General features: G+C 36.2%; 1 protein-coding gene across 5 annotated transcripts in view; it reads left to right on the forward strand.

Annotated features, from left to right (window-relative positions):
* The window catches only part of LOC128994958 (anillin-like), a 38,285-nt gene that overhangs the window by 24,029 nt on the left and 2,406 nt on the right, over positions 1–11,850 (forward strand). For all 5 annotated transcript variants that reach the window (XM_054419810.1, XM_054419811.1, XM_054419814.1 and 2 more), the window contains exons 10-20: positions 591–735; positions 989–1,073; positions 1,712–1,834; positions 2,716–2,838; positions 3,637–3,780; positions 4,483–4,603; positions 5,041–5,205; positions 5,917–6,155; positions 6,458–6,634; positions 9,500–9,694; positions 11,078–11,250. In XM_054419810.1, the coding sequence (XP_054275785.1) occupies positions 591–735; positions 989–1,073; positions 1,712–1,834; positions 2,716–2,838; positions 3,637–3,780; positions 4,483–4,603; positions 5,041–5,205; positions 5,917–6,155; positions 6,458–6,634; positions 9,500–9,694; positions 11,078–11,250 (1,690 nt within the window). The remainder of the gene's footprint in view (positions 1–590; positions 736–988; positions 1,074–1,711; positions 1,835–2,715; positions 2,839–3,636; positions 3,781–4,482; positions 4,604–5,040; positions 5,206–5,916; positions 6,156–6,457; positions 6,635–9,499; positions 9,695–11,077; positions 11,251–11,850) is intronic.

Here is an 11,850-nt window from a genome sequence, read left to right on the forward strand (position 1 = left end):
CAACTAGCTATATAAAATATTTATATTGGTTTGATTAGAATACAAGATAAGTATAGTTATTGTTGCTTAAGGTAGGATAAACTTAATTTTCAAAAAATTTTGTTCACTTACTAATTGATTCTGAATTATGATAAATTACCTTACTGTTAGTATGCCTTGATACACATTACATTATTGATTCAAAATCAAGGAATCATTTCACTTTTATCTAGTTTTTGTACTAGGCCTATGTTCTTTACTCAAGCAATGCATATCATGCATGATTATTAGGGAAACATTGAGATCCCAAAATGTTGAACTTTCAATTAAGAGCACAGCAATCAATGGGTTAGTTTTGTTGGCTGTATGATTCAAACAACATTAAAATTCACAAAAATGTCTTACCACCCCATAAAAGTGAAATGAGTAGTTTACACATATTCACAGTTACTATTCCTTTGTTCTTTACCATTTAAATTGAAACTAATGTCAAGGTCGTCAAGAGATCTCTTATAAGTTTAAGTATATGTAACAGCACTGCTAAAGCATAGTAGGTATCAACTAAAACGTGTAAAGATAAAACACAGTGTAAGACTTTTCTTGATTGACAGCTTATCCAGTGCTGAAAGATGTCAAGAAGATCAAGTTGTCTCCACCCAAGCCAGGCCACCTGTATCCTAACTTGTCTGATATGGAGGTAGAGAGCAGTGAGGCTGCAGAGTTGGACAGTAGTGCCAACACGAGTAACAACAACAGGTGGGGTGTTCTCAGCTGTGTTCATTAATTCATTCATGGATGCAATAAAGGACGGCAGCACTAATTCTAAGAATTGTTTTTAATGCTTGATATTGTTAATGGTAGTTTCACATTTGACTACAACTTCTGGATTGCTGTAAATAAAATTCCATTCACTTGAAAAATTAAAATACTGTAAAGTTCCTCTTGTTCTGATACCCCAAGAAATGTATTTAGGTACAACATGTTATTGATTTGTTTTTATGTATTGTAGGTCAACATCATCTGACATGTCCGATGAGTCTGATTTGCACAGCCTAGGACAAGACATAGTTAAACTGTCTAGATCTAACTTGAAGGTGAGTCATAAATTTAAAATTATAGTAGGTTATGTGTACCTAGTATTTTTTATTTAATGTATTGACGATAGTTTTAATGCATCCTAAATGTCTAAGCTTTAAACGGGTATTTTGTACCAAAAGCTATGTTTAGCCCTGAATAAACTATACTTTAAGACTGCATTTGGAACTCTAAAGAAACACTAGGAATTTTACTAGGAGTGTTTTGTGTTTCTCTGAATTAAGTCCTATCAGTATACTGCATATCAGATACTGTATTATGCCACGTTTCCTAAATGTGGTCACAAATATTTAATTATTTAGCAAAAAACTAACAACTTTGTAGTAGGTAGTCTAGTCCTTTTTATGTGGAAATTTAACAAACGTTAAGTGTACAGTGTTGACAACCTTTTACTTAATACTCTTACCTGAATTGTGACCATACGAAGGTAAGTATTTTAAGCCAAGTATGAATGGAGAGAGTGTGGGATGAGTGGTGCGACCTGTATTGAGTAGTGCACTATAGATAAGTCCTGGTTCTTCATTTTGGTCTGGTTTGATTAAACATGTTGAATTATATTAAAAAAAAAAAACTGAATTTGAAGTAAAGATGATAAATTGTACTAGAGAGTAAACATGACAATTGTGGTGAATTCTAGAGGAACTGGTCTGCCAGTGAGGGATCCAGATCTGAAGCAGAAGGTCAAGAGATTGATGATTTCCTTGATGAAGCTTTGAACACCTCAGACCAATCAACACCACCTAAACGCATCTCTTACAGCGTGAGTGAAAATGTAGTTGTCAATGTTTTTTTTAAAGGAAAATAAATATACCATGCAGTTTTTTTAGTATCAATAAAACGTATAACTTTTATAAAAACCCTGTGGGGTTTTCCATCCAATTTTGTAGGTTTATCTGCCTATTATTGAAGAAAAATTAATCGTTAATCATAACAGACCAACTATTAGGTTTTTTCACATTGATATTTCATTTCAGTGAACAAACCCAAAACATATAATATGTTTGCCAATTACTATGAAAAGTACCATAGGAAGATAAGTTCAACCAAAACTCCAGATAGGCCAAAACACTTAGGCCTTTTAATAATTGCCTATAAGAGATATTTTGTCATACCATAAATTTATCACCCTTCCTAATGTGATGCTACTCAAAGTGCCTCCCCTTCCTGCAATTCCCTACTATTCAAAGATTTATATGAACAAGATTACACACTTGTACAGTTGACGTCATTGTACTGAGACTAACAAGTACAAATTAACAGTGGTGATTATATAACAATTTCTTGATGTGTCACAAAATAGTCTCTAAACTGACTGTAGTTGTCTCCACATATGTGTAGAGCCTTTTTTATTCTAGCGTTCCTTAAAATACAGCAATCAATTGTCATTTCACACCTCATTCAAGCTGAACATAATACAGTGGAACCTCGATAACAAGACCCTCAATTACAAGTGTTGTTTTCAAATCTCCTTAAATTTATTTTACCCCGCATCACATTGTATTGCAAACCATATAGGAAGTCAAACTTGATAACAAGTCTTATTTAATAATCCCCATGAGAGTATAGTTCTCGAGGTTCTACTGTACCTCTCTACTTTCCCCCTGTTAGGCTTGATGTAATGAAATGAACGTTTACTTTCAGAACAACGCTGGGAGTGTACACTCAAGAAGTTTTGAATATTCACAAAACAACCAACAACAAGAAGAATCATACAAACAGCCTCTACTGCACACAGTCAGCTTTTACAGAAAACAACAAAACATGGTTAGTATGGTTCTGTCCTAGCACAGAAAACATACTACTATAACCCAGAATACCAACCGCATGGTAAAAAGCGTTAAGTACTTTGAGAGAGCTTTGCCTGTCAATTCGTAGGCAGTGCCACCAGCGTTGCTATGCTGAGTGCATTGCAACGCTGGTGGCACTGCCTACGAACTGACAGGCAAAGCTCTCTCAAAGTACTTAACGCTTTTTACCATGCGGTTGGCATTCTGGGTTATAGTAGTATGTTTTCTGTGGTCCTAGTTAGACTTTTAACATGTTATAATGTTTAAACAGAGTATCTAGCCTACAGGTCTCGGATTTAGAACCAAGACCCTATGATAAATATTCTAGAATCACATAGATATGATTCAGTTTAGTCCTAAGTGTCTCTAAAAACCTTGGGATTTTATACCTACTGTATCCCTTATTTTGTCTAGCAATATTATTGCTATCTTAGGAGATGTTTGTAAAGTTTGCGTAATCAAGAATTTAAGATGTCAAAACGATTGCAAAAGATGATCACTTAGATGGGATTTAAAAATAGTTTGAATATTTTACATATAGGCCTACATTTTACTTGAAATATTCTTAATAAGGTCCATCATGGTAAACCTCGAAAGTCTCTTGGCTTTTTATGGTAGTACTGTAGGTGGTTTTCATTCATTTGATTATTCAGACAAAGTTGTCTGAAATTGAATGTCTTGAAACAAAATATGAACTAGGCAAAGTTGATTTTGTTTTTGTTAACAGTTTTTTTTTCTAGTACAAGCTGTGATTGGACTGATGTATATTTTCTAGACTCTGAAACCTCCATCACCGACAAGACAGGTACGAATAGATCCATCCGAGTACTCCACAGACGACAGTATTGAGCGGATGGAGGAGGAGTTGGACAGGGAGCTCAAGCTGGTTGAGCAAAAGATTGCTGTATTGCAACAAGAGGTAATGTCTAACTGAACATTTTTTTAAAAGATCCTCTTAATGTTATTGCGCCTTTCCATCTGTTACTTTTTTAATGGGGCATAGTTCAGAAAATATATTGGCGATAGTAACCTTAGTTATTTACACTTACCTTACCTAACAGATAAATTTAATTGAAAATAGGTATTTATTTACCTTTGTCTACAGCTCAATCTGTTCTAACTTGCGTTACGGACGTTTCGGCTTTATGATGCCATTATCAGACAGAATATTCACCTAAAGTAGCGTCGTTACAGTAGACACACATAGCTAAATCTTCTGTCTGATGATGGCATTTTAATGCCAAAATGGCCGTTGCACAAGTTACAACAGATTGAGCTGTAGACAGAGGTAAATACCTAGATTTTTAATTATACCACAGCTCAGGAGCCAAAACGTGGATTTTAATGGATAATTTTCATACAGATTAGTCAAGCTATCCGAATCTTTGGCCCCCAAGGTCATGGGTTCAAATTCCACCGATCACCAATGGATTTATCTGATAGTGCTTGACCTCTAGGACTAGCCTGAAGTAATTTGTAACATGGTTTCAAGCTAAAGCCTATTATCCTAGCTTATAAAGGTGAAACAGAAAACAAATCTCCAGTTTTTGTATGTGTTTCATGTGTCAGAACTAAATGAAGTTTATACTTTGGTATAAAATCATCTTATACTGGCTTGCAGGTAATCAAGCAGCAGTCGTACATTTCCCAAGCCAGCCAAGCTCTCAATCTGTGTTACTCTACAATTGAATTCTCAGGGTCAACAGAACAGCTGGAGGCTGAAAAGCTCCTTCTGCTTGCAAGTAAGTTATAAGTATAAGTCAAATACCAAACCTTCGACACAGATCGTCTTTGTATAATGTTTTGATTTAGGACTTAACTCCAAGAATCTATATCAGTTTCCACGTCAAGTGGAAATAGAGGTTTTTTTTAATGATCAGCAGCCACAGTAAAACTCTTTGCGTTTGGTTTATCTGCATTTGCTTGGTTAACATTATTTTTTCAAATGCTTGAAAAAGTCCCTAAATACGTAAACAAAAATATTTGATTCACCTATAATGATACTAGGACTGTTTATCTATTAAATTACTCTTTATTGAAGTAAACTTAAGACTTTGTGGTCTTTCTTTATAGATTACTTTTGTCTCTACAGTTTTTTCTAAAGACTACATATCGATATCGCTTTAGCATGTCTCTTTAGAAGAAGTACAGTAACATGTAACATTGTGTGATTGTACAGCTCAAAGAAGACAAGCAGCTCTACATGAGATACAGAGACTGAGGGTAGAACAGACACTGAGACCACAGAGTACAGACAACAACAGTCTAACTGAGAGAGGCAGTCTAACTCTCTCACAGGTTACTCTACCTCTTAAAATGGACGTTATACACCGTGCTGCTAAAGGTATGTTGCCCAAGAACTTATTCTGTTTCTCAATTGAAAGATTGTATCAGTGTTGGCTGTAGGAGTGTAAAGTCAGCTGTAGTAACTTAATATCTTCATGCTAGAGAGTGTTACTGTAGGCATGACAGTTGGGCCTACATTTGTGTCATATACTTTGAAATGAAATTTTCCTCCATCTAAGGATTTCTTAGTCTTTCTGGGTAACCCACGTCATAACTTAACTTTTCATAACACACAGAAATCTGGGTCTCTTACTATCACAAACACTATTAATACTTAATTAGTGATGGTTAGATACAGATGATCTACTGTAAACATTAGTAGTCAGTTCTCACTATTATTTTTAATTGGTTGGGGATAATATTCATTTATTTTAATCGTGTTCGCACCAGACTTCCGTGCCAATGAGACATTGAGATATATTCCTGCGATCTTAAGAGTCACATCTTAATAATTCCTAAAATGATTAGAATCACACACAAATGTCTACTATTCAGGACTCTTGACATATCTATTCATTATCCAGATTTCAGTTTGTTTACTGCCTTGAACAAGATGTATGGATGCCTAGAGTTTATTGAGTCTCAAATTTGAATTTATCTTTGCAATTTGTTGGACTTTAGATTAAGGTTTGACAAATCACTTGTTAAATCATTGTTAATCATTACAAACCAAACACTACACTGTAACTGAGTTTATCTATGATTCCAGATGACCAGTGTTACTACCTACTATGCCTGGTGCACCACAACGAGGAAGTGTACAGTACGGATGTGATGTGTGCTCCTCGTCACCTACACCACCACAACCAACTTACCTTCCCCAACACATTCTCTCTAGACAACGTCTACTCTGACTTCAAGGTCATCATAGAGGTGTACGGGATGACTGCTAGGAGCAAGGAGCACATCCCTCATGACGTCAAGTACCATATCAACACCAGCAAGAAGGTAATGTAAAGCACAAGGTCAGTACCGGACTTAGGGTACTTGCGGCTCAAGCTCAAATTAACTCGAGTGGCCTTAAGTGGAACTTCCCCGTCTAACTAAGAATGCTTTCCTCATGCTCATGGAACTCATGCTGTTCTTAGCTAACAGGCTAAGAACAGTATGAGTCATAGACAGGAGAATGTTTACTACTCCATGGATTTAATGAATAGGGAGTTTACTACTCTCCTTTCTCTTGTAGATCTTTTTTTATCAAAGTTTTACAAATACATTATCAGTATTTTAGAGTTGTGTATTGTTCACAGGACGCCAGCAAGCTGAAGTTAACCCCTCGCAAGATGAAGGGAGAGTCTCGCCTGGTAGCTCCTCCTGTACAGTCACCAGGGGGTCCGTCAGCAGTCAGGACATCTGCCTTCTCATTGGCCGGCTACGTCATCTTCTCACTGCGCGAGATCAACCGCAAACAGTTTACACTCAACAAGGTAAAGACGGGGTTCAGCTAGCTTACAGAGAATGTACAGGGTGTTTACCAGTCACTAAGGTCACGGAAAAGTCACTGATTACAGGGTCATGGAAGTCACTGAAAAGTAACAAATTTTCATTTTAGGTCCCAAAAGTCAGGGAAAACTAAAATAAAGTTCCCCAGACATGTCTTTGGTTTGCACCTTGCTGCAGGCAATGATTAAATTCAAAATGTAGAATCCATAAGAGTGTATATATTTTGGGAGGAGACAATCAGCTCAAATTGTTATGGCACAAAATATTGAATGCCTGACTCTTTCGTGTTCAAGATACTGAAAATTATTATTTTATAAGTACCAAAGGTTGTGTGTTATTGTTGTTTGTGTTGTTGTTCCCCCCACACCCAAAGTCACTGAAATTAAGTTTGATCAACTGGTAGACACCCTGATGTAGAATCCAGTTGCCCATAGATATACAGTAGAAAGTCACATAGCATAATACTGAATATTTTAGGTGTCCTATCAAATCAAATCAGATCAAATCAGAAAATTGTCATTTAAAATTGTCAAAGATCTGTCCGATTTTCAATAAGGGGGATAAAGCTAGTCCTCAGAGCTATCGGCCTATCAGTCTGGTACCGACCTTGGCTAAGGTAGTCGAACATGTGATTTATAACCAGGGTGAGAAATTTTTTGAGTATCATGCTCTGTTCAACGAACAACAATTTGGTTTCAGGGCTGGACGCTCTACTACGGGGGCCATCGATGCCATGGTCCGCACAGTCTTCAATTGTTTTGAAAGTCGAGAGGCTGCTTGGGCCACTTTTATTGACCTAAGCAAGGCCTTTGATTGTGTTGACCATGGCATCCTCCTCCAAAAGCTGGAGTATTATGGTATCCGTGGTGCGAGCCTCAGCCTATTCAGGACATACCTTGCTGATCGAAGACAGGCAGTTTGCATAGGCAATACCTGGTCCTCTGTCCTATCCACTAACTGTGGAGTACCTCAGGGCTCAGTATTAGGTCCTCTCCTGTTCCTCATTGCCATCAATGACCTGCCCTTCAGCCTCAACTGTGAAGCATATTTGTATGCAGACGATACCACCATTCTAAGTAAGGGTGCAGATGTAACGCAGCTTGTAGCTGCAGTGGAAAGTAGCCTAAGTTTGACCTCTGAATGGTTTGCAGCAAATAAATTCCTTGTCAACGAGGACAAAACACAGTCTATGCTATTTAGCTTGCGGCCTATACCTCAAATGGAGGAAACTATAAAAAACAATTCAAATGTTAAGATTCTTGGAGTAATTGTTGATCTCCAACTAACTTGGAACTCCCAGGTACAACATATATGCACAAGACTAAGTAGGCTTACTTTTTTATTTAGAAAATTAAGGAACCTTCTGCCTCTAAATCATCTCAAAAATGTTTACTTTGCACTTGTCCAGTCAATTCTAAGCTACGGGATAATCCTTTGGGGAAATAGTTACCACATCAATGATATTCTTGTTGCCCAAAAAGAGATTATTAGAACTATATTTAACAAAGATCAAAATGAACATTGTAAACCATTATTTATCAACTTTAATGCTTTGACTGTGATAAACCTTTATATTTATAATGTATTGTTATCTAGTTTTAAGTTGCATGAAACCTTTGCTCTAAGGGGTGATTTTCATTGCTTTGACACTAGGAAAAGAGAAAACCTTGACATTCCTTTTACAAGACTGGAAAAGATTAAAAGAAGCCATATTATTATGGGTAGAAAGTTGTGGAACAAACTATCGCCAAGAATAATTCAACTCCCTTACAATAGTTTTAAGAATGCAATTTATGAATGGCTTGTCAGAAACCCCCTGTATAAGATTGATGAGTTTTTTGCTTTACAACCAATGACATAACCCCAAATGATTATTTAATACCAGCCTTGCATGTATTTTCAGCCTGTCTATGCTTATCTGCTTTTGTATGATTATTTATTTGCATGATTTGTAATAATTCTTTATTATTACTATTAGTTGCTTGAACTTGACTTGTGCCTCTACCAGCATGTATTTATATAACTTAATTTGACTTAACTGTGTCTCATGCATTTATAATGTCTATAGACGAATAAATATCATTTAATTTCATTTCATTTCAGTTCCTCCCAAAAAATTCTAAACAAAGTAAGATAACTCATAATATGTCTAATGGTGTTAGGGTTAAATTTCAATCATCCAAACTCCAACTATCTGAATACCTTAAGGAGAGAATGTTATAACTCTTAAACTACGGTAATAATAAGAACCCTTATTAACGTAAGCAGAGGCCTTGATTGCAGCAGAATCCTGAAAATGTCTAGATCGAGTAGATATCATCGTCTCCCACGGTTGTGTAAACATCATCATCTTCCGCAGTCACAGAAACATCATCATGGTCCTCCAAAATCACGGCAAAAGCGTTAACTTTTCAATCGCAAAATCTTCACAGGCACATGGGGTCGCAAAAGCGATAGTAAAAGCTTGACTCGACTTGGCCATTTTCATGATGTTGGTACCGGTACTTTTCCCCATCCGAATGTGCTGATTTTTAGAGAACAGACTAAATCCATACAGATTTAAAAAAACAATTACATGTACAACAATTACATCTACAAACAATTACATGTACAAAAATTTTTGTTTATTTTGCTTTATGTAAAAAATCCTACAAATCCTTAAAGTAGAAAAAAGTGGAAGAGTGAAATTGTTTTTAAAATTCAAATTGTGCACAATATGGATTATTCAAATTTTTGTTTATAAGCTATATATTGGCCAATCTTGAAAAATCTACCGTGTTGTTTAATTTACTGTTTCCCTTTGTATTCAAATTGCAAGTGTTGGTTGATGCAAATGTTTGTGGTTGCAGAACAACTACACCAGTGTGGTGGAAGGCTCGATGCAGGTGAAGATTGACACAGAGATGAGAGTGGACGTGGAGCACCGAGGGTTCCTGACTATGTTTGAGGACGTGTCTGGCTTCGGGGCTTGGCACAGACGCTGGTGTCTGCTCAAAGGGGACAAACTCTCATATTGGAAATACCCGGATGATGAACGCAAGAAGGTATGTACTCAGTTAGAAACTATCAATTAGGAGTTCAAAATAATATTGGTTTTTTACTCATAAAATTTTACTGTCAGTTTAACTTCCAATATTATGTATTTATATTGTGTCGCTTCAAAGAGTTTGACATAGGTCTGGACATTGTAAAACTTAAATAATACACGTGTGTTTCTTGGCAATGCTTGCATGTAATATTGATATTTTGAACTTTTGTAGGTAAAATTTAGGTTTTTGTTTTTAGTGGTACCGGTATCATAAAGTTTAGAGATCTGCGAGCCTGAGATAAAGGCGATTAAGCCAAACTTAGAAAAATGCTGGCGCCTTAAGCTGTTTTCAAGCCGAGCTTTTTTATATAACGAATTTGATGTAATGCCATATAATAAATTAATTGGACATTTTTTTTTTCAAAATGCAGTTTAATCTTAATGTTATGATGTATTTAGAGACAAAGTATTAAATTTAGTAACCATAAATTCGGTGTACTGTGCATTTATAACAATTTCTCAATGTTATCTTGGTAATATCATTTCCCATGGTCATCACCACTTTCTTCCACAATCACAGAAAAACTCCATTTTATCTCCTGCAGTCATGGAAAGTGGAAACGTCATCATTGCCTTCTGCGATCTCGGCAAAATCCTGACCGTCTGCAGCAGTGATGTAGACATCAAAATTTATTTTTGTCCATGATTGCGACAAAATCAACGGGCATCATCATCGTCAATTCCAATAGGGACTAAATCCTGGTCATCTCCCGCAGTTGTGTGGGCATTATTATCGTCTCCCACATTAACTGAAAACATCATTGTCATCCACGATCACAAAAAAATCCAGAAAATTTCTTGGAGTTTTGTAGACATTGTATGGGTCTTTTATAATTGTGGCAAAATATTGAACATCCCTTGCAGTCATCATCATCATCGTCTCCCATGATCACAGAAACTTTATTTTGTCACAACTTTTGTCATAGGCCTAGCTGTAATCATAACTAAAGCTTGAATTTATAAATCACGCAATCTTTGCGAATCCAACCCAAGTCCTAAAAGGTGAGCTCGAGCTTGATTTTCTTCTATGGCTTTCAATCACTCAAGCTTGTAGGCTAGGCTTGTTTCAACTCGAAATTCAAGCCTCTACAAAAAAAGATATATTTAACAAGGTTTGTAAGAATGTTCTTCGTTTTATTTTATGAGGATACCTTTTAGTGTGATATTGATATTACATAAATTTTTTTTATTTGTGCAGCCTAGTGTCGTGAAGAATTGTTGATAATTTGATCATGGTAAGAAAAATACACCTACAATTAAACAGCAACATTGTAGTTCTTCTTTTTCTACTTTGCATTGTTCAACTGTAGGCACTAATGAGAATTTTTTGTGTCCCCAGATTCCGCTAGACACCATAGAGTTAACAATGTGTGTGACACGAGAGGTTGACGTCGTGCCGAGAGATGTATGTGCTCGTCCCAACACGTTCCTGCTGGAGACCTCACGTCCTGCGCGAGACACCGACAGCGACTCTCTGGTCATGATCAGACACCAGAACACAACCACTATCAGGTGAGCTGATTAGGGACAAGAGTGTTTAAAAGGAAGTGTCCAGTGATATTGCGGTAATGTACTATAACACTTAATGAAGACAATTTAGAAAAGCAATACTGTACATTCAACATTTGACCTGATTTGAAAATTTGTATTAGGTAGATAAATAAATTAAATCAATAGTCCAGGTTAAAATATTATTATCATCACTCATCAGCAGTTCAGGAAAAACTAGAAAGGTTATCTTACCTCTATCCCCAACATTTTTCCAACATTTTTATCAACAGGAAGCTTGCAACAAGTTAAAACATCCAAATAAATAAGTACATAAAACATTATACAATACCTGGACAAACATAGTCTGTCATACTGGCATTATTTATTCTGATGTTTTGACGTGTTGCACACTTTGACAATGTTGTGTTTGCAGCAAAACTAGTCAGCCGGTTGATTTTTGGATACAAATGGAGAAAAGATAGCCTATTTCGTCATAAAAGATCAGTTTGCCTATTTCGTCATAAAAGAGCAGTTTAGAGACGTTTTAATTACGTCAACTACGTGAAATTAGTTTCCCCAAATTAAGAAATCTTGTAATCATTAGGTCTACGAATACACTAT

Source organism: Macrosteles quadrilineatus, unplaced genomic scaffold, assembly GCF_028750875.1.
Source record: "Macrosteles quadrilineatus isolate MER2022 unplaced genomic scaffold, UCM_ALF_1.0 Scaffold_5__1_contigs__length_97177068, whole genome shotgun sequence".
Classification (NCBI taxonomy): Eukaryota; Metazoa; Arthropoda; class Insecta; order Hemiptera; family Cicadellidae; genus Macrosteles; species Macrosteles quadrilineatus.